General features: G+C 42.1%; 2 protein-coding genes across 19 annotated transcripts in view; one reads left to right on the forward strand and one right to left on the reverse strand.

Annotated features, from left to right (window-relative positions):
• The window catches only part of LOC100426197 (class I histocompatibility antigen, Gogo-B*0101 alpha chain), a 142356-nt gene that overhangs the window by 5232 nt on the left and 114245 nt on the right, over positions 1–22879 (forward strand). For 3 of the 14 annotated variants that reach the window (XM_078000510.1, XM_078000521.1, XM_078000531.1), the window contains one exon: positions 1090–2198. The exons of 7 other annotated variants lie outside the window; for them this stretch is intronic. The gene's annotated coding sequence lies outside the window, so the exon portion shown is untranslated. Of the gene's footprint in view, positions 1–395; positions 2199–22879 lie in introns of those variants that run through there. 4 more of the 14 variants (XM_078000512.1, XM_078000525.1, XM_078000513.1 and 1 more) reach the window with 2 other exon arrangements.
• LOC144340483 (ubiquitin-conjugating enzyme E2 C-like) lies at positions 8374–9138 on the reverse strand. Of its 5 annotated transcripts, none has more exons than XM_078000565.1 (2): positions 8966–9138; positions 8374–8884 (listed from the first exon to the last, which is right to left on the reverse strand). In XM_078000565.1, exons 1-2 carry the CDS (start codon positions 9099–9101, stop codon positions 8562–8564), a joined length of 459 nt encoding a protein of 152 aa, XP_077856691.1. In that variant the 5' UTR covers positions 9102–9138; the 3' UTR covers positions 8374–8561. The 5 variants fall into 5 exon arrangements, with proteins under 5 accessions (XP_077856691.1, XP_077856692.1, XP_077856690.1 ...); XM_078000566.1 differs by having other exon boundaries at positions 8374–8771; positions 8949–9138; XM_078000564.1 differs by having other exon boundaries at positions 8374–8744; positions 8817–9138.

Below are 22879 nucleotides of genomic sequence, written 5' to 3' on the forward strand. Positions count from 1 at the left end.
GATCCAGGAAGTCTAGAGTCGAGCAAGGGATTCTTGATTTATGAAAAGGCTGGAGCTCATGTTGCTGGTCTCCAGATCAAGAACACCAGGATCCCACATGCCTGAGCATCAGCCTCACCTCTAGGGCTTGTTATATAAACGATTCCTTGGTCTTGTGCATAATACTCTGAGACAGGGGTTCTGGGAAGTGACCTGAGTATTTTCTAAGCCCCCACCAGCAATCCTGTTGCTCAATCAGATCAGGCACCACTATCAGTGATCAGAGAGTGCCCAGGGTGGGTGGGTGGGGTAGGTTTTCAAACCCTGTTAAAAAGAGGATTTTCCTCACAGAAAGAAAAGGGAGGCTGTGTGTCATCAGTTATGAGATGTGACATTCCCTGTTGTTCTCTCCACAGTGGAGTAGAGACCAGGTAGAGAATTCAGGATGTGGCTCTCACACAAGGAGCAGCTGTGAATGCCGCTCTCTGACACCCGCCCATCGACTCATTTCCCACTCACTTCTTGGAGCAAACTACGGAAAACAAATTTCTGTAATGTACACATAAAGTCGTATATTTGGTATTGGGGGCTAGTTTTATTGTGGGGAAGGCCTCAGAAGCAGGCGGGAAACTACACATCCAGGAACAGAATCCACACCCCAACCTGGATCGGGTCCCTCCTAGGAACAACTGCCCCTACTGCTGAGCACAGACGCCACTGCTCACACCTCTGACACCTGGTGCTGGACACTGGACCCTGAGGCCAGGAGAGACGTCACTGCTGCACCTGGTAATTGGACATCACTACTGCCATCAGCCATCTTTACTAAAATGTGTTCTGCACAGTCCCAGCCTCTCTGTCACCTCAGTCTGCCTCAGAGTCTGGCAGTGATATGGGAGTGAAAGAGGGTACAGAAGGCTTTTAATGAAAAGCAGGCTCCAAATTATTTTCTTTTCTAACAACGTGCAGCCTGTAATATCAAGCTTCAGACACAGACAAGTAAGCTGGAAGCTTGCACGGGTGAATGCTGGCAGCTGTGCCAATAGGAATCGGACACCTGGGACTGGGCATGTTCACAATGGTGACTCTATCTTCCCTTCTCTTTGCCAGGCTCTTCCTTACAGTAAGGAGCAGACAACATGGCACCGGTCAAGTGGCAAGTCCATTTGCATAATAGGATTAGAGTGGGGCGAACAACCTTCCAATTGCACTATGGAAATATCACACCTGGTCCAACCAACCTGTGGGCTCTACATAAATCAGATACCACCTCCTCAAGCCTGCCTGTAAAATCCGATGCACTGCCATTCCAGGCCAGAATTCTCTTTTGGGTGCCCCTCTATCTCACAAGAAGAGAGCTGTTCCCCTTTGTCTTTCTTTTGCCTATTAAAACCTTTGCTCCTAAACTCACTCCTCGTGTGTCAGTGTCCTTAATCTTCTTGGCGTGAGATGACACACCCTTAGTATTTACCTAGGACAATGACACCTCTTCAGCAGGTGGTCATCGGAATGGTGGAGCTTAAGACGTATGTCCATGATCAACTGCAGGGTGACTGGAGTGTTGTCCGCTTCCAGGGAGGGAGGTGGTGTCGGTCTCCTCTCAACATCTTGCATGTTGTAAACCAAAAATAAACATCAAAGCCACCCCCTCCTAACCATCTCAACTGACACCCTCAGCCACGGTGCTCAAAAGTTAACCTGAAAGACTGGCTGAGGCCACTATGGGAAGCAGGTGTTGAACATGCCTCATTATGCCCTCTTCCCTTTTGGAATTCAGGAAAAGCTGACCAGCATTTACCACCAACACAGACCTTCAATCTGATCAGAAACATTTACAATCTATTCTCTCTGAAGCCTGGCACCTGGAGGAATCATCTGCATGAGAAAATTCTGGACTCCACAACCTCTTATCATAACCCAGACGTTCCTTTCTATTGATAGTAACTCAACCAATTGCCAATCAGAAAAATTAAAAATCTACTTATAACCCAGAAGCACTACCCCGCAACCCTTGCTTGCTACAAATTGTTCCAACTTTCTGGACCGAAACAATGTATAGCTTAAATGTATTTGATTGATGTCTCATATCCTCCTAAAATGTATAAAACCAACCTGTGCCACAACCACTTTGAGCACATGTTCTCAGGGTCTCCTGAGGGCTGTGTCATAGGCTGTGGTCACTCATTTTTGGCTCAGAATAAATTTCTTCAAATATGTTACCGAGTTTGACTCTTTTCATTGACAGTGTGGAATTCTGGTGTAGTAAGAGGGTTCAAGTGCTGGAGTGTGAGGGGTGGGAAAAAGTGACACATTTTAATTCTTGGAGCAGTGATACAGGACGAGAACTTTATCTGGTACCTGGTAGGCACGCAGAGTGGCTGAATTAACCAAGACTAATAAATAACATATCCCTTGAGGATAGATTATTACATCAAGTTTTTGTCTATCCCAGTTTATAGTCTAGATTATTGGAGTGGCATTGTGTGATGATGAAATGATTATTCAAACATCTTTCCTCAGCATTGTCTCTTACTAGGATTAAAACACCCAGGTTTGTAAGACCTCAGAGGTTCTGGGTCCACACCGATGTTTTATATTAATATCTTTATTTTCTTGTGTGTGGAAATATTTCTGGGGAGAGAATCTCTAACATTTATTAGTTTTTATGTGACACCCTCAAAGGCCTAAGAAATCCTAACTTCTAGGTTAGAGGTAGGACCACTCCACGTCTAGACAATGAACAGCTGGTAGTAACCTGTGTTTAGTAGATTAGGGACATTAAATAAATGCTTACATTTTGTTTATCTTTTCCTCTGGGACCAAAAAGATAGCGGTGTACTTGCTTACTCTTACTCTAAGTTTCTCTCTGTGGGATGGTGATGGGGTTTTCCTCCACCCAAATAACTTTCTGATTCTCCAACAGCAGCTGAGAGTCCTAGAGTTCGACTCCATTCTGACACTAACTACCTGGAGTTCACCTCAGGCTCCACAGGTTTAACGGCTCAGTCCCACAAGTCTGTCCTCACTTCAGATGCAAGTCACAAGTATCGGGTCGCAGGTTACCTGCACTTCTGTCTATCATGGCTGTAAAGTCAGGGGTCTCTCACCTCCCAAGGTTTGAGAATTCTTTAACTCAAAGAACTCAGGAAGTTGCTATAGTCATGTAAACCAAAAAACGTCTGAGACAGGTCTCAGTCAGTTTAGAAGTTCATTTTGCCAAGCTGAAGATGCACCTTGGAAACAGAGACACAAATCATTGTAGCATCTGTGGCCCATGCTTTTTCCTAACAGGGTTTTGAGGACTGCAATATTTATAGGGGAAAGAGCAGCCAGGAGAGGAAAAAAATAGTCAACTATGCATTTATTTCATGCTCAGTAAATCTGCATTTTACATAAGACAAAGTAAATGTTGGGTAGAAAAGTCACCAGGTGGGTGAAGGGATGATGTCTAATCTTGTCTTTGTCTTGTACCTATGAAGATAAGCTGTTAATTTATATTGTTGGGGGAAATTCAATAAAACTCCATTTTAGAGTAAACATATTGGGGCCCACAAGGAATTATCTGGTGAGCAGTTTGTGAGGGAGGCCACCTGGGGAGATATGGGGTCTTCTGTCTTGGCAGTTATTTGTTTAGGAACAAAAGAAAGGCAGTTTTGCCATCACTCAGTCTCCAAACTTGACTTTTCCCTTTGATATAGTGAATTTGGAGTCCTGAAATTTTATTTTCCTTTCATACTCAGTATTACAATTTTTTTATTGTTATAGCTTAAATCCCCACCTTTTTGGCACCCGGGACCAGTTTCATGGAAGACAGTTTTTCCATGGACCAGTGGAGGTGGCGGAAGGCAGAGGGAAATGGTTTTGGATGAAACTGTTGCACCTCAGATGACCAGGCATTAGCGTTTCATAAGGAGCATGCAACTTACATCTCTCGCATGCAGAGCTCACAATAGGGTTCGTGCTTCTATGAGAATCTAATTCTGCCACTGATCTGACAGGAGACGGAACTCCTGTGGTCATGCTCATGCTCTCTCGCCCAACCGATCACCTCCTGCTGTGCAATCTGGTTCCTACCAGGCCAGAAACTTGTACCAGTCCACAGCCCGGGGGTTAGGGACCCCTGGTTTAAATTATGCCACTATAGCAGAACACCTGAGACTGGATCACTTATAACAAACAGAAATTTGTTTCATTCATGGTGTGGAGGATGGGAATTCCCAGATCAAGGGACTGTATCTGGTAGAAAACCAAAGGGCAAGAGAGGGAGAGAGGTAGGGGGAAAAGGAGGTCAAACTGACAGCCTCAGGTCCTTTTATGATGAGCCTTAATCCACTAATGAAGGCAGAGCTCTGATGGTCCAATCACCTCTCAAAGGTCTCATTTCTTAAAAATGTTGCATTCGGGATGAAATATCCAACAGATGCTTTTTTGGGGAAACATTCAAACCATAGCAGTTATAAAGGATACAAATGAGCAGCCAGATGAAGAGGTGCACAGGGTGGGATCTGGAAGGGCTCTGAGCACATGAGCCTCTGTCCCCATGGAGATGGAGTTCACCATCCTCCCCACAGGTGGAAACATGGATGTGCTCACCAATTGGGAAACTCTCCGAAACCCAATCTCTAGAGGTTTCTATGTAAATTTCATTGTGTAGGCAAGATTAATTAAATCACCAGCTATTGTGTGACTGAACTCAACCTCGAGCCACTCTCTCCTTCCCAGACTTTAGGGATGGGGCTAAAAGTTCCAATCCTCTAATCGCAGCTTTGTGTTTCTGGCAACCAGCCCCCATTCTGAAGCTATCTAGGAGCCCCTCACCCCACAGTCATCTCACTGCCATATTGAAGTCATGTTTATCACTGAGGAGATTGCAAATGTTTTAGAACATGGTCGTCACGAAACAGGGACATAGACCAAATATTTTTATTGGACCAAAGATCACACCCTGGTTTTGACCACATTATCTCTTTTTATAGTATTTATCATTTTATTTCAGAGATAATCTCTTGCTCTGTTGCTCAGGGTAGAATGCAGAGGCACAATCATAGCTCACTGTAACCTCAAATTCCTGGACTCAAGTGATCCTTCTGCCTTGGCCTCCTGAGTAGATAGCATTACAGGTGCACACCGCCATGCCCAACTAACTTTTAAATATTTTATAGGAATGGGTCTCCCTATTTTTCCAAGGCTGATCTCAAACTCCTGGTCTTAAACAATGTTCCTACCATTGCCTCCCAAACTGATGGAATTACAAGCGTGAGCCACTGTGCCTGGCCAATCACAGATCTCCTATACCAGAAGAATCAGAACAGTGAAAAGATCCTGGCACATTACCAGAATCCTCTTTGGTCATTAGCAATTTTCCCAGTGCAGTCCAAAAATAGGAATAGTCTCAGCAACATATGGCTGCACCCTTTCAGGCATCTGGTGAAATCAAGCTAAGAGACAATATCATCTCTTGCTTACACTTCTTTCGAGTAGTTCATGTAACATTGGATTTTCCTCATACATAACCCATGTGTTCATTCATTTACCCTCAGCTACTATTTCTCCTTCTCTTCATTTATACTAAACATTTATAATTTTGGAAGGAACACTAGGTTCTGCTGCTGTGCTGGCTTAGACTGCAGGGACAAATACTGTTCTAGCAATTGTCTCACATCATCCATTCCAGTTCATAGAGGGGAGGGTTATGCAGGTAGAGAACTGGATGGCTATCTGACCCCAGGCAATACAGCTGCATTCAGTGTTAGCCCCAACTTTGCCAGGTGCAGTGAAGGCACAACCTTCTTCTACAGGCCCCTAGGAATTATTACATAAAGGACATAAAATATTTTTACAGTTTCTTGCTTAGGAATAATTCCTGTTTCTGGACTCTATTTGCATCCCTAGTCCTGGGACCACTGCATCAGGGATGAGAAAAGCAAGTTGAGGTGAATTACAGTCATCATTCCAGTGTCCTCCCACCATGGGAAGGAATATATGTAGATCACACCAGCACCTTCCCCTGATCCACCAGGAAAAGAGAGGATACTCTCATGTCAAGTGTGAGCACCCTCATGAAGGTGTATAAGCCCACCCTTCATACTTGTTTCCCCACTCTTGCTTTACACACCCAATGTTTCAATTGGCTATTTTAATTCTCTATGGAACTCTTCCTTTGAGGAGGATGTCTCTCTGACCATTGTTGGACATTTTGAGCAGGTGCATTTTCCGGTGTAATGAAATGTAACTCAGCGGTCCACATGGTTGCAGTACCTCCCATTCAAGTTCTTTGTAGCACTCCGAGCATTTGCATCTGAGATATAGCAGGGACCTCTCTTAGAAGCCTGCCAGGGCCTCCCAATCTGGAAATAAAGAAAAACCTTCAGTTCCTTCAAGAGAAATTCCAGGCAACTAGCCAGCCCGAAAAAGGAAGTGAGTGACCTTATAAACAAGAAGGTAATGATAGCTTAAAACAATAGCCAAGGAAGTTAGAGTCACAAGATGTTTGATTCTCTATAGAAACTAAAAATAACATCTTAACATATGTCCCTGAGTTGTTTTTCAGAAACGTAGATTCCCACCTAATAGATCCACTGACAGGGAGACCTTATAAAGGGGAAACTGAGGACTGAACTCTGACCACCGTTCTTTGTTCTAAATTTCTTCCTGAGAGGTCTGGAGAGAGTCAAGCCCACAAGCCAGGACTGGACATTCCTCTCTACTGCCCCCAGCTGTGTAAGGAAGCTGCGTGAGGAAGTTTTGCTTCTTTATCTATCACAAATCAGAGAATCTTTAAATCTATCTAAGACCTGTAAGCTCCCTCATCAGGATTTTCCACCTTTTAAGGCCGAAGCAGTGTATCACTTCTATGCATTGATTTATGATGTTGCCTGTAACTCTGCTTTCCTGAAATTTGTCCCTGCCTTTAAAACTCCTTGCTTGTGAGCCATCAAAAAGGTTGCATCTTAAACTTGAGCTGCCCGATTCTCCTTTTTCGGCGCCCTGCACATAAATGCCCTCCTTTCTTCCACTACAATCTCAGTGTGGATGTTTGCTTTTACTGCAACATCCCAGGTGAGTGGACCCCAGTTTAGTTTGGTAACACACCTACCACCAGCTGAACAAAGCCCACTCCAGGGTGAGGATCTATTCCTGCCAAGACCCATTTGCTGCTTCCTGGGGCTAATGGTATCAGTCTAACTTGCCAGCTATGTAGTTTCAAGGCCTTCCCATAAAAGAATCTGCTACATAGCCATATGCTATCTCTCTTTTTTTTGTTAAAGAAAGCACTTCTTATGTGTATTTTGTGCCTGTGATGTGTGGAATGCAAGAGGAATATGTCTTGATTCCACCTATCTCTGCATTGCTAAGGCCCCAATGTCTACTTATTTCACGGACTCAGGTGATCACCACAAGAAAACGAGGATTTTTTGTTGTTGTTTTTGAGATGTAATCTTGGTATGTTTCCCCGATTGGTCTCAAACGTTGCTCAGGCTAAAATCTAACTCCTGGACTCAAGATACCCTTCTGCCTCAGCCGCTCTCATAGCTGGAATTTCAGGTGCACCTGGCAAACACTTGGAGGTAAATTCTTGTTGATTTCAATCACCTTCCAAACCTGGAAGGGAGTTATTCTGAGGGGCCCTAAACAGCACTGAGGGGATGATACTAAATGATTCATGAGAAACTGACCTCATGATCCAACCACCTCCCTCCCTCTAGACCCCACCTATAATGTTGGGGATCACATCGCGACATGAGATCTGCAAAAGAACAACATCCAATCTTTATCAGTAATTAACAGATCTTACATTAATGAACCCCTGAAATTACCACAGTGACTTCCACAGGACTTGCCTCATATGGGCATTCTTTTCATAGGTAACTTTCCCATTGCTCTCCTGATTAATTATACATCCAGGCCATTAGTCACTCCCTGTAAGTCAGTAAAAACTAAAAACGTAGGAGCTTTATCGTTGTTCAATTCTTCCACCACTGCTAAAAAAACACTATGCAATTAAGTCCACAAGAGCTCTTCTGTTTTTACCTTCTGTGATAAAAGAGGTGGACTTCCAAACAGGATGTTGTCCATTCATCTTGCAAACGCTGGACACAAACCAACCAGCTGTTTGTGGGTCAGTTGACTGATACTGCAGTTCAAATCCCAGCGCTGTCTGCTACAGAGTTCCATCTTGCTCTAGGAAGGTCAGTGTTTTATTTAATTTACACCTTCAATGAATAGAATGAAGCCCACCCACATGATAGACATCAATCTACTTTATTCAAAGTCTAGCTATTTATATGTTAATCTAATCCAACAAACACCCTCACAAATCATCCAGAATAATACTTGACCACCTCTCTAGGCACCATGCTTTAGCCAAGATGATCAATTTTTTTTTTTCTAAAAAAGGACCAAAATGCATTTATTTAATATACATCACAAGGGCTCAACCGAGGCTTAATTTAAAAGACAAAAACAAAACAAAAATAATACCACAGCTCAAGATACAGAGTCCTATACAGAAATCACAAAAAGGACAGACCATCTAAGGAAAAATTAAGAAGACAACACAAGGACAGGCTGGGCAGCCTGGGTCAGGGCTCCTGGCTGGTGACCTGCTTTGAGTAGGTTTCTTGCAGGTACTTCTTAAAAGCTGTGGGGTTTTTCCAGAGCTCAGCAGCATGTGTGTTCAAGGGACTATCAATGTTGGGTTCTCCTAGAAGGCTCTGGATGGAGAGCAGAATGGTCCTGACGTCATATAGGGCAGACCACTTGTCCTTCAGGATGTCCAGGCATATGTTACCCTGGGTGTCCACGTTGGGGTGGTAGCAGGGTGTAAGGAATTTCACCGTGGACGCATTGTAAGGGTAGCCACTGGGGAACTTCAGTGAGCGCTTATACCTCAGGTCTTCATATACTGTTCCAGCTGCTCCATGGATGGTCCCTACCCATTTGAAAAGGTTGTCTGATTCAGGGAAGGCAGAAATCCCTTTATCGCCAGACATCATGAGGGTCATCAGCTCCTGCTGTAGCCTTTTGCCCACGGGACCCCGGGCGGCGCCTCCGCTCGGCTCGGCTCCTTTACGGGAGGTGGTGACGCTAGTGGCTGCCGGGTCGCGGTTTTGGGAAGCCATCCGGGCGGCGTTGGCAGAGAGACAGGAACTCGGAGAACACGACTCTTTTTTTTTAATTATACTTCAAGTTCTAGGGTACATGTGCACAACGTGCAGGTTTGTTACTTACGTACACATATGCCATGTTGGTGTGCTGCATCCGTTAACTAGTCATTTACATTAGGTATATCTCCTAATGCTATCCCTCCCCACTGCCCCCACCTCATAACAGGCCCCAGTGTGTGATGTTCCCCACCCTGTGTCCAAGTGTTCTCATTGTTCAATTCCCACCTATGAGTGAGAACATGCAATGTTTGGTTTTCTCTCCTTGCGATAGTTTGCTCAGAATGATGGTTTCCAGCTTCATCCATGTCTCTACAAAGGACATTTGGGTTGCTTCCAAGTCATTGCTATTGTGAATACTGCCGCAATAAACATACATGTGCATGTGTCTTTATAGCAGCATGATTTATAATCCTTTGGGTATATATCCAGTAATGGGAACACTGTTCAAATAGTATTTCTAGTTCTAGATCCTTGAGGAATCGCCACACCGTCTTCCACAATGGTTGAACTAGTTTACAGTCCCACCAACAGTGTAAAAGTGTTCCTATTTCTCCACATCCTCTCCAGCACATGTTGTTTCCTGACTTTTTAATGATTGCCATTCTAGCTGATGTGAGATGATATCTCATTGTGGGTTTGATTTGCATTTCTCTGATGGCCAGTGATGATGAGCATTTTTCAGGTGTCTGTTGGCCACATAAATGTTTTCTTTTGAGAAATGTCTGTTCATATCCTTTAACCACGTTTTGTTTGATTTTTTCTTGTAAATTTGTTTAAGTTCTTTGTAGATTCTGGATATTAGTCCTTTGTCAGATGAGTAGATTGTAAAAATTTTCTCCCATTCTATAGGTTACCTGTTCACTCTGATGGTGGTTTCTTTTGTGGTGCAGAAGGTCTTTAGTTTAATTAGATCCCATTCATCAATTTTGGCTTTTGTTTTCATTGCTTTTGGTGTTTTAGTCATGAAGTCCTTGACCATGCCGGTGGCCTGAATGGCATTGCCTAGGTTTTCCTCGAGGGTTTTTATGGTTTTAGGGATGACCAACAAAATGAATTATGACATTCTTCAATATAAGAATACTCTGAGGAAATTAGCCTGTGACCTAATAAAACAAGTAGCAAACGACTGTTTCTAATAATTTACAACCAGTAGCCAAAAAGCCCTCCCTATACATTGTTTCTCAAGTTCACTCTATAATTCTCGGTTAAAAAAAAAAAAAGTCCATGTATTTGTTGAAAACCACAGAAGAATAGAAAATTGAAAAAGCAGAAAGTGAAAATAATAATAATAAAGATGACAGCATGTATTTCATTGGAAACAATGCAAATGAGGAGACAGATGAGCAACATCTTAAGGTACTAAAAGGAAAATGCTGTGAAACTAGATTCTATTCCCAGAAAACAATACCTTTTTCAAATATATATGTATAATTTTAATTGACAAATTATAATACATCTGGGAGATATTGCTTGATGTATTGATATATGTATACCATGTGTAATGATTAAATTAAGCTAACACACCTTCAATATAGCCATCAAAAAATAAAGGGATTTTAGGCCAGGCACTGTGGCTCATACCTGTCTTCCCAACACTTTGAGAGGCCGAGGTGGGCAGATCACGAAGTCAGGAGTTCAACACCAGCCTGACCAACATGGTGAAACCTCGTCTCTACTAAAAATACAAAAATTAGCTAGGCATGGTGGCACACACCTGTAATCTCAGCTACTCAGGAGGCTGAGGCAGGAGAATCACTTGAACACGGGAGGCGGAGATTGCAGTGAGCCAAGATCACACCATTGCACTCCAGCCTGGGCAACAGAGTGAAACTCTGTCTCAAAAACAAACAAACAAACAAACAAACAAACGAACGAAGGGATTTTAGACATATAGGGAGTGAAAAAATAACCAACAGAGCTAAACTATAATAAATGTTTCAGTCCTCTAGGCAAAAACAAAATTAAGGGACTAGTTGGCACAGCATTTAATGATGAAGAGACAGCTTCATCGACCCTTCCCACTGAGACAGAGAACACAGTCCAGGGGCCTGGGAATTCCTCAACCCAATCCACCACCTTGGGTACCTGCACACTACTCCTGGGTACCTGAGGTTGGGTGCTATCACCTTAGCTGTCACCTACCTGCAAACACCACCTATGAGCATCCCACCCAGCCTATCACAGCTGCCACTAACAATGCACACTGTTTGGGACCCAGAGAATCAGCCCACCACTGCCACTGCAAAGCTAGCTGCCCAGGAGCCAAAGACCCCACCCACCCAACCAGTCAACCACTGCCACTACTGGCATCCAAGCAAGCCACCCGGAGGCCCAGGAATCAGCCCAGCAGTAACCATCAACACAAATGCCAGTATACACCACCTTGGGGCACAAAGATAGGAACACTCAGCATACCACTGCCACCACTGGAGCCTGAAGATTGTCTCATGTGGCATCCCATTCCCCAGCACATCTTCACCACAGCCTCACTAATAACCACACCCTAATGCACAGAAGAAATCACAGATACCATTAACACTGTCTACAGCCAAAGAAATTACACAGAGACCATAGTACTCTACTATGTACTACACCCGGAATCAAATCCAAAGTACCCCACACAACCAACACCATAGACTCATCTTCAGGAAAAAGTTCTCCACTATGAAACAAAATTCAAAAAATAGGAAGAACTGGCTGTTATATCAGATGAAAAAATATTAACATTAGGACACAGAAACATGAAAAAGCAAAAAAGAAGAAAAAGCCCCAAAGGAACACAATAGATCTTAATCAAAAAGAAATTTTCAAGATTCCAGATAAAGGATTCAAAACATTTATTTTACAGAAGTTCGGTGAGATACAAAAGAATTCTGAAAAAAAAAATACAAAGAAAACATAAAAATAATTCAGGACATGAATAAGAAGTTTACAAAAGATATAGATTTTTTTAAAAAAACAAATTCTGGAATTAAAGAATTCATGACATGAAATTCCAAATACATTTGAAAGCTTCAACAATATACTAGGTCAGGCAGAAGGAAGAACCCAAAACTTGAAGATGTACATTGTGAAATAATTCAATAAGACAAAAACACACATAAAAAATAAATGAGCAAAGCCTTTGTGACATTTGGTTCAATATAAACAACCAAATATTCAAATTATTGGTATCCTCAAGAGAAAAGAGGCAAAGAATAGATTAGAAAACCTATTTAATGAAAGAATAGATTAATAATTCCAAACTTTAGCCAGTGATTAAGACATTCAGATACAAAATGTTCAACAATTCTGAGAAAAATACAATGCAAAAAGCTCTTCTCCATGGCATGTAATCAGACTTTCTATAGTCTAAGGTAAAACGCAAATCCTAAAAATAGCATGATAAAAGCATTTAGTTACCTATAAAGGAAACCCCATTAGACTAACAGCAGATTTTTTTTCTTTTTTCTTTTTTTTTTTTTTTTTGAGACAGAGTCTTGCTAAGTTGCCAGGCTGGAGTGCAGTGGCGCAATCTCGGTTCACTGCTATCTCTGCCTCCTGGGCTCGGGTGATTCTCCTGCCTCAGCCTCCCAAGTAGCTGAGATGACAGGCACACGCCACCACACCCAGCTAATTTTTTTTGTGTGTGTATATTTAGTAGAGATGGGATTTCACCATGTTAACAAGGATGGTCTTGAACTCTTGACCTCATGATCCGCCCACCACAACCTCCCAAAGTGCTGGGATTACAGGTGTGAGCCACCATGCTCAGTTCTAACAGCAAATTTCTTAGCAGAAATCTTACAGGCCAGAAGAGAATAGGATAGTATAATCAAAGTCCTGAAAGAAAAGAACTGCCAAGCCAAGAGTAATAAACCAAGCATAATTATTCTTCATAATTGAAAAAGAAATTATCTTTCCAAGACAAGCAAATGCTGAAAGGCTTCATTACCACTAGACAGGGCCTACAGGAAATGCTCAAGAAACTCCTAAACCTAGAATTGAAAGGACAACGTTTTCAACATTTCCACATTATCACCATGGAAACATACCCAAGTATAAAACTCACTGGTTAAACAATCACACAGAAGAGGAAGAGAAAGGTCTCAAATGGTCCTACTACAGAAATCCACCAAACCATAATGACAAGCAATAAGATAAAAAGACAGTAACAAAGGACATATAAAACAACCAGAAAACAACAATGTGACAGGAACAAAGCTGTTGGGAACAGGACCCCCAAAATCTGGCCATAAACTGGCCCCAAAACTGGCCATAAACAAAATCTCTGGAGCACTGTGACATGTTCATGATGGCCATGATGTCCACGCTGGAAGGTTGTGGGTTTACCGGAATGAGGGCAAGGAACACCTGGCCCACCCAGGGTGGAAAACTGCTTACAGTCGTTCTTAAACCACAAACAATAGCATGAGCGATCGGTTCCTTAAGGATATGCTCCTGCTGCAGATAACTAGCCAAACACATCCCTTTATTTTGGCCCATCCCTTTGCTTCCCATAAGGAATACTTTTAGTTAATCTATAATCTATAGAAACAATGCTTATCACTGGCTTGAGTTAATACATATGTGGGTAAGTCTCTGTTCGAGGCTGTCTGCTCTGAATGTTGTTAGACCCCTGCTTTCCCACTTCACACCTCTATATTTCTGTGTGAGTGTCTTTAATTCCTCTAGCCCCACTGGTTTAGGGTCTCCCTGACCGAGCTGGTCTCGGCAGAAAGCCTCACATATTAATAAAAATCTGGAATGTAAACAGATTAAATTCTCCACTTGTAAGATTCAGAATGGCTGAATGGGTAGAAAACATGATCTAACTATATTCTGCTTACAAAAAAACTCACCAGTAATACCACCTCACCAGAATCCATAGAGACAGAAGATAAAAGAATGGCAAGAGGTTATCTATGCAAATGGAAACCAAAAGTGAGCAGGAGTAGCTATACTTACAGCAGATAAAATAAACTGTAAGTCAAGAACAATTTTTTTAAAAGATAAGGAAGGCCATCACATAATCATAAAGAGATCCATCCAAGAAGAGAATAGAACAATTCTAAATATATATGCACTAAACACTGGAGCACCTAGATTCATAAAACAAATATTACTACATCTAACAAGAGACATAGACTCCAATACAATAAGAGAGGAGAGTTTCAACATCCCAACCTCAGCATGAGACAGATCATCTACATAGAAAATCAAGAAAGAAACACTGGATTTAAACTGAATTTTACACCAAATAAAGCTAACAGATATTTACAGAGCATTCTATCTAACACTACAGAATATACACTCTTTTCAGGAACACATGGAACATTTTCCCGGAGAGAGCCTATCTTAAGCCACAAAACAAGTTTCAACAAATTTTCAAAAACTGAAATCATACTAAGTATCTTCTCTGGCCACAATGGAATAAAACTAGAAATATACACCAAAAGAAATGTTGGCAACTAAACCGATACATGGAAACTAAACAACATACTCTTGAATTACAACTGAGTAAACAGAGAAATTAAGACGTAAATCAAAAAGTTTCTTGAAACAAATGAAAATGGAAACACAACATACCAAAACCTGTGGGATACAGTTAGACAGGGCTAAAAGGGAGGTTTATAGCAATGAATATCTACCTAAGAAAAGTAGAAACATTACAAATTAACAATACAACAATGAACCTCAAGTAACTAGAAAAGCAAGAAAAAAACTCATCCAAAATTAGCAGAAAAGAAATAATAAAGACCATAGTAGAACTAAATAAAAACTTTTAAATACCATGTAAATGATTAACAAAGTGAAAAGTTTGTTCTTCAAAAACATAAACAAAATTGATAAACCACTAGCTAAACAAACCTGGAAAAAAAGAGAGAAAATTTGTTAAGAATAAAAGTTCCTCTTCAAAGTTTTCCTTTTTGGTTTAGAATGATAAGTGTTAAGAAGATAGTTCCTCTTAAAAGTTTCCTTTAAGTTTCCCTGACTCTTCATACTAACAAATCTTCTATTTTACTAATGACTCCTTATTGTGCCCCCAAGTAGTTGTTACATACAGTAAAGAAATAAACACATTTTATGTTCTAATACTTGAACCAAGACTTAACTCCTTTATTCCTTTGTCTGCCTGGATCTGCCTGGACATGCCCAGACATGCCCAGCTTGCAGTCTATGCTCTTTCCTTATTTGGAAATATTATTGTCTTCCTGGTTTCCCATAGCGACCCCCTTCTTTCCTTTGTTCCCCATTGTGCCTTTACCTTATTTGGGAAAGTTTAATTTTATAGCCAACTGGGATCAGTTTAGATTGTGTGGTCCAGTTCCAGCCAATGGAGACAGGACACAATAGTAGAAACAACTTGCATTAGGAATAAAAACCCCTGCTTTCCTTTGTTCTGGGTGCTCTCATGGCAATCAGGCTTATGGGTAGCACCTTTCTGCAGACGTAAAAATTGCCTTGCTGAGAAATCCTTTGTTCAAGTGTTCATTTTCTATGTGACTCCGAGCTTTATTTCTAACAATTTTCCAGGGACTCATCCAGGATCCGCATTCTCCTTTGGGAAGGGGTCTTTGGTCACCCCATCTAGGAGAGGCACACCCCACTGCCCCACTGCGGTAGCCCCAGGGATGGGAGATTGAGACTACCCATCATGACAAATAAATCCAGGCTCTCAGCAATGTGGAAGGAGAAGGCCTGCAAGTACCGCGATGACCAGGTAACTCTGTGCACAGACCAGATAACTCTGTGCACAGACCAAGGTTAAAAAAAAAGTCACAAGGGCAACAGAATTTTCTTTGTGGCGGGGATATTCCGGAGGTTACAGGGCATGAAAGGTAACAAGCACTACTTCTGTGCAGAGTGAGTCCAATCTGCAGTTCCGTGGTCAACTCATACGACCTATGATGGCCCTCTGGTAGGGATCCTGATCTTGGGGTTTATACAGTCCCGTTGATGCTAAGGGGAGCCTAATTTCCTCTGGGAAAGCAGCCACAGTGGACAAAGCAAAAGGAGAAGAATGCAAGGAACCTCCAGGGTAGGGGTTAAACCTCTAGGGAAGGATAGGTGAGAAATCCCCAGTTCAAGGAACTGAGCCTAACCAGATTTCAACATGGGAAATACCCTGAGTAAGATAGAAGGTAAAACGGAAAAGATAGACAGTGAAATCACTTCTGATAGTCCTTTAGGACTCATGTTAAAATACTGGAATGATACAAGAGGACTAAACATAAGAAAAAGCAACAGATGACAAAGTATTACTGTTTCATTTGGACCAAGGAACCTATTCTAAAGCCTTCAGTTTTCTGGCCAAAATTCGGGTCAAATGAGGATTGGACTTGCCAGCTTTTAATAGAATATGTAAATGATAAGAGTCCTGTTTCCCAGGAGGAAATACATTATGTTCTGTGTTGGCAGCAAGGGCCCATCCTTCTTTGTAATCTGAAAACTAAAGGAGACAAGCAAGAAACTACTTCTCATTAAATTAATACCCCTTACTCCAAGAACCCCACCAACACGTGGAACCCCTTAGACCATCTTCCCCCACCAAACTTTCTTCCCTCTACCCAGTAGACCAACATCCCCCACCTCCCCCTCCAGTACATATAACAGTCCCAGACAGTTCCCCTACTCAGATTTTTTTTCCCTCTTTATAACTCTGATTCTTGGGGTCATCCCCAGCTTGAATGCCCTCCCTCAGGAAGACTTCAATATGAGTTAGAACAATGTAAAAAGGATATCCAAAACTTCCTTTTTCCCCCTTCCTCTAGGGGATTGGCTACAAACCTCTTCCCATTGAGGGAAATGCCTCTAGGAGGGGGGGGCATTGGCTTTGTAAGTGCTCCCCTGACCAGTTCAGAAGTCCGAAGCTTGAAGAGGGAACTCAAGCCACTCTTAGACGATCCCTATGGAGTGGCAGATCAAATTGATCAATTTCTAGGACCCCAGTTGTACACTGGGGCTGAGTTAATGTCCATCATAGGCATCCTTTTTTCAGGGGAAGAAAGGAGCAGGATGCATAGGGCCGCTATGACCATTTGGGAGCGTGAGCATCCTCCCGGTCAAAACGTCCCTGCAGCCAAACAGAAATTTCCTGCTCAAGATCCCCAGTGGGATAATAACAACATAGCTCATAGGAGGAATATGAGAGACCTACAAGAAATGATAATAAAAGGAATTAGAGAATCAGTACCCTGCACCTGGAATATTACCAAAGCTTTTAATATACAACAAGAAAAGGATAAGGGGCCTATGGAATGTTTTAATAGGCTTACGGAACAATTGAGGAGGCTGGGTGTGGTGGTTCACACCTGTAATCCCAGCACTTTGGGAGGCCAAAGTGGGTGGATCACGAGGTCAGGAGATCGAGACCATTCTGGCTAACATGGAGAAACCCCATCTCTACTAAAAAAAAAACACAAAAAATTAGCTGGGCATGGTGGTGGGTGCCTGTAGTCCCAGCTACTCGGGAGGCTGAGGCAGGAGAATGGTGTGAACCTGGGAGGCAGAGCTTGCAGTGAGCTGAGATCACACCACTGTACCTCCAGCCTGGGCAGCAGAGTGAGACTCTGTTTCGAAAAAAAAAAGAAGAAATATGCTGGTTTGGATGGAGGAGACCCACTTGGACAAGGAATGTTAAAGCTTCACTTTGTCACAAATAGCTGGCCAGACATTACCAAGAAATTACAAAAGATAGAAAATTGGAAGGACCATCCCATAGGGGAACTCTTAAGGGAGGCCCAAATGGTGTATGTAAGAATGGATGAAGAAAAGCAAAAGCACAAAGCAAAAATTCTGCTGTCCTTACAGCAGGGAACTCCCCAACAGGCAGCTCAAAGAGATGTCACTGGTAAATCTTTTAGGTACCTGACTGCCAGACCCTAGAACAGAGGTAAAGCAATCAAACCAGGGAACAAGGGAATAAAAAGAGGAGTAGGGCAAAAGAAATGCTTCAAGTGTGGGAAAGAAGGTCACTTTATAAGAGAATGCCCTGAATGGAAAAAAGAAAAAGAAATCACCCCACTTATGATCTTTGAGGAGGAATGGGGGGCCAGGGGCTCTACTCTTTTTACCTCGAGTTCCACCAAGAGCCCCTGATAAATTTAGAGGTGTGACCCAAAAATGAGAATATCACCTTTTTAATTGACTCAGGAGCTATTCATTCCTTAGTTTGTTATCTTTCCCCTGGTCTAACTTGGTCACAAGAAGAACTTTTTATTTTGGGAGCAAAAGGGGACGGGTTTAAAGCAAAAGTCTTAGAAGAAACAAAAATTAAATATCAGAACCGCTCAGTAAATATTAAACTTCTGTTAATCACGGAGGCAGGAACAAACCTACTAGGAAGAGATTTAATGCTAAAATTAAACCTAGACCTTTATGTTAATCAAGGAAAACTCCTCCCCTCCTTAAATTTGCTCGCTACTCTAAATGAGGGACACATCCATCCAGATGTATGATCAAAGGAAGGAAACCGAAGAAAATACAAATTTCCCCAATCCAAGTTAAACTGAAAAACCCAGGGGAAGAGGTAAAAAGGAAACAATATCCAATTCCCTTAGAAGCTAAGATCAATTTAAAGTCCATGATAGAAAGCCTTCTCCGTGATAGATTCATTGAACCCTGTATGTCTCATAACGTTCCCATACTACCTGTAAAAAGCCAGATGGGCCATATCAGCTAGTGCAAGATCTTTGATCTATTAACCAAGCTCCCCTCCCAGGTTCACTCCGTCTCAAAAAAAAAAAAAAAAGAAAGAAAGAAAATAACAGTATCGATTGACAGTTTTGCCCCAGGGATTTACAGAATCTCCAAATTTGTTTGGTCAAATACGAGAACAGATCATAGAAAAGTTTTACAAACTGCCATATATATGCCTCCTCCAATACACGGATAATATCCTTATTTCAGGGGAGGATAGACAAAATGTAGAAGGATTTTCAATAGGTTTTTAAAATAATTTACAACTGGAGGGATTACAAGTATCAAAAAAGCAAACTTTGGTTTGTAGAACCTGAAGTCAAGTATTTAGGGCACTTAATCAGTAAGGGCAAACGGAGAATTGGATTTGAATGGATTGAAGGCATCATATCCTTACCTCTGCCTGAGATGCAGAAGGAACTGAGGAAGTTTTTAGGGTTAGTAGGGTATTGTCACTTATGGATAGACTCATGCTTTAGTAACTAAACCTCTATATAAAAGAACTTACACAGGATGAATCGGACCCCCTCATATGGTTTTTACCAGAAAAACAGCAGACAAAAAAATTAAAAGAGTTACTAGTGACAGCCCATGTTCTAGCCTTACCCTCTTTAGAATTGCCCTTTCATCTTTTTGCTAATGTAGGTAATGAAGTAGCCTTAGGGGTACTTACTCAAACACATGGAGGCCATTGGCAACCCATAGCCTTCTTGTCAAAAATTCTTGACCCAGTAGCCCATGGATGACCCGAGTGTGTCCAATCAGTGGCAGCAACAGCCTTGGTCACAGAGAAGAGCAGAAAATCAACCTCTGGGGAAATCTTATCATTAGTTCTCCTCACCAGGTGAGAACAATTCTCAATCAGAAGGCGGGAAGGTGGCTTACTGATTCAAGAATTTTAAAGTACGAAGCCACCTTGTTAGAAAGAGATGATCTAACCTTAACCACTGACGACTCAATTAATCCAGCTGCTTTCTTAACAGGAAGCCCCAACCCACAGACCCCTGATCTTTGCCCAGAACACAGATGTTTAGGTTTAATTAGTTATCAAACAAAAGTCAGACCTGATCTAAATGAAACACCCTTTCAGACCGGGAAACACCTGTTTAGAGATGGTTCCTCCCAAGTGATCAAAGGAAAAACGCATAACGAGTATTCCATGATAGATGGAGATACTCTCACAGAAACGAGTCTGAAAGGTTACCAAATGACTGGTCTGCACAAACATGTGAGTTGTTCACATTAAATCAGGCCTTAGGCCAGGCGCAGTGGCTCACGCCTGTAATCCCAGCACTTTGGGAGGCCGAGGGAGGTGGATCACGAGGTCAGGAGATCGAGACCATCCTGGCTAACATGGTGAAACCCCGTCTCTCCTAAAAATGCAAAAAAAAATTAGCCGGGCGTGGTGGCAGTCGCCTGTAGTCCCAGCTACTCTGGAGGCTGAGGCAGGAGAATGGCGTGAACCTGGGAGGAGGAGCTTGCAGTGAGCCAAGATAGTGCCCCTGCACTCCAGTCAGGGTAACAGAGTGAAACTCCATCTAAAAAAAAAAAAAAAAAAAAAAAAATTCAGGCCTTCAAATTTCTGCAAATCAAGAAGGAACAATCTATACAGACTCCAACTATGCCTTTGGAGTAGTCCATACTTTTGGAAAAATTTGGACTGAGCGGGACCTCATTAACAGCAAAGGTCAAAATTTACTCCATAGGGACCTAATAATACAAGTACTGGAAAATTTACAATTGTCAAAAGCAATAGCTGTTGTACATGTCCCAGGACATCAAAGGAATCCTCCATTCGAAGGCCAGGGAAATAATCTCACTGACCAAATAGCTAAGTAAGCTGCCTCTTCTCCAGCAGAACCCATTTTTCGACTAACCCCTTGTCTTCCATCTCCAGCTGCACTCCCTATCTTCTCTCAAGTAGATCAGAAAAAACTAAAGAAAATTAGGAGCTGAGGAAACTCAAAAGGAAAGTGGTTATTACCAGATGGAAGGGAAATGTTATCCAAACCTCTTGAGGGAAATATTGTCACAGTTTCATCGAGGATCTCACTGGGGTCCTCAAACCATGTGTGATGTAGTCCTTAGGGTTTATGGGTGCATAGGAATATATACCCTCACCAAGCAAGTAGTGGAAAGTTGTATAGTGTGCAGATAATCTCATAAGCAGACCCTAAAAAGACAACCTCCCAGAGGGAGAAATCCTGGGTTAAGGCCATTTCAAAGTGTCCAAGTCGACTATACTGAAATGCCCCCAATAGGCCACCTTAAGTATTTACTGGTAATAGTAGATGATCTTACCCACCTATCTATCCACCCACTGGATAGAAGCCATCCCTTTTCCAAGTGCAACAGCCAGCAATGTGGTCAAAGCCCTGTTAGAACATAGCATACCCGGGTTTGGAATAATAGAGAATATTGATTCGGATAATGGGACCCACTTTACCACACACATTATTAAAGGACTAATCCAAGTATTAGGGATAAAAAGGGAATATCATACTTCCTGGCTTCCACCTTCCTCAGGCAGAGTAGAAAGAATGAATCAAATTTTAAAGAAACATCTAACCAAATTAATTTTAGAAACTCGTCTACCATGGACAAAATGTCATCCCATTGTTTTACTAAGAATCCAAACTGCCCCTCAGAGGGATCTTGGCCTGTCTCCTTATGAAATGCTTTATGGGTTACCTTATCTAAACACTACTACTGACCTTCCTACGAACAAAACAAAAGATCAGTTCCTTAGAAATGATGTATTTGGTCTGTCTTCCACTCTTTCTTCCTTCAGGACTCAAGGTCTCCTAGCACAGACTCCAACCCTTGAATTCCTGGCCTAACAGCATCAACCCGGAGATCATGTCCTTATCAAAGGCTGAAAAGAGGGAAAGTTGGAGCCTACCTGGGAAGGACCCTATCTGGTGATCATAACAACTGAAACAGCAGTTCAGACCACTGAGAAAGGGTGGACCCATTATACTTAAATCAAGAAGGTGTCACCTTCTCCGGAGACATGGACTGTTATTCCATCGACTCCCACCAGAGTAACGATAAAAAGAAAAACAGAATCTATCTATCTATTTTTCTTCTTTTCTTTCCCTTAACTGCCCCCATCTCATCATTAATGTAACTAGATCAAGTTTGCCCAAAATTACTACCTTTAATCCTTGTCTAGTCATGTCTTGTGGAAATTTACAGGACCAAAGACAGCTTACTGCCTCAGTTAAATATCTTTGTCCCTCTTAGACTTCCTTAGATTGGAAAGATATAGTAAATTCTTGTAAAGATCATGATAACCCCAAAAATAATAGTTGTATTAACTGGTGGGAATGGGACTCTTGTCCCCTTAAAACAGAGTCCCTATGTTATACTTGGTGTAATGTCTTATGGGACACGAAAGGTCCAGGCTGGACTGCTCCCACCAGTCTTTGCCAGTCCTTAAAGCCATATATCCATTTAACAAAAGGGGAATGCCTCTTCTAATTGTCCATATAACCAATGTAATCCTATTCAGCTTATTATTACTATTGCAACATCCCAAAACTCTTCCCCTTCATTAAGTCACGTGTATGGCATATGGGCCAACATCTCAGGAAAAGATCCTGGCGGAATTTTTGAAATCTGTTTTATTGCCCCTTCCACCCCTCTATCACATCTTCCTCAAACCATCACCCCACCTATACCCAGTGACAAAACCAAAGTAGCGATAGTAGAAGTAAAAGACCTGAGGCAAACTCTAGCCATTGAAACAGGGTCTCAGGATGCGAATGGCTGGCTGGAATGGATTAAATATTCCATCCACAGTCAAAATAAGAACGATTGTTATGCTGGGTGCATTGCAGACCAGAGGCCCAAACTGTCCCCTTTCCACTCAGATGGTCTTGTAAGAGACCAGATATGGACTGCATGGTAGCTCTGCCCCAAGACACCACAGCCTGGGGTAATAAATCATGTCAAACTGTGTGATATTGGTATAAAATAGGCATACATCAATGGAATACGATAAAGCCTACATGAATAGAACCACTCAGACGCCAGTTGATCCCAATCCT

This window comes from Macaca mulatta, chromosome 4 (assembly GCF_049350105.2).
Source record: "Macaca mulatta isolate MMU2019108-1 chromosome 4, T2T-MMU8v2.0, whole genome shotgun sequence".
Classification (NCBI taxonomy): domain Eukaryota; kingdom Metazoa; phylum Chordata; class Mammalia; order Primates; family Cercopithecidae; genus Macaca; species Macaca mulatta.

Bases quoted from the DNA above. Each gene is read 5' to 3' on its own strand.
- LOC144340483 (XM_078000563.1), bottom strand. From the start codon at position 9,101: ATGGCTTCCCAAAACCGCGACCCGGCAGCCACTAGCGTCACCACCTCC.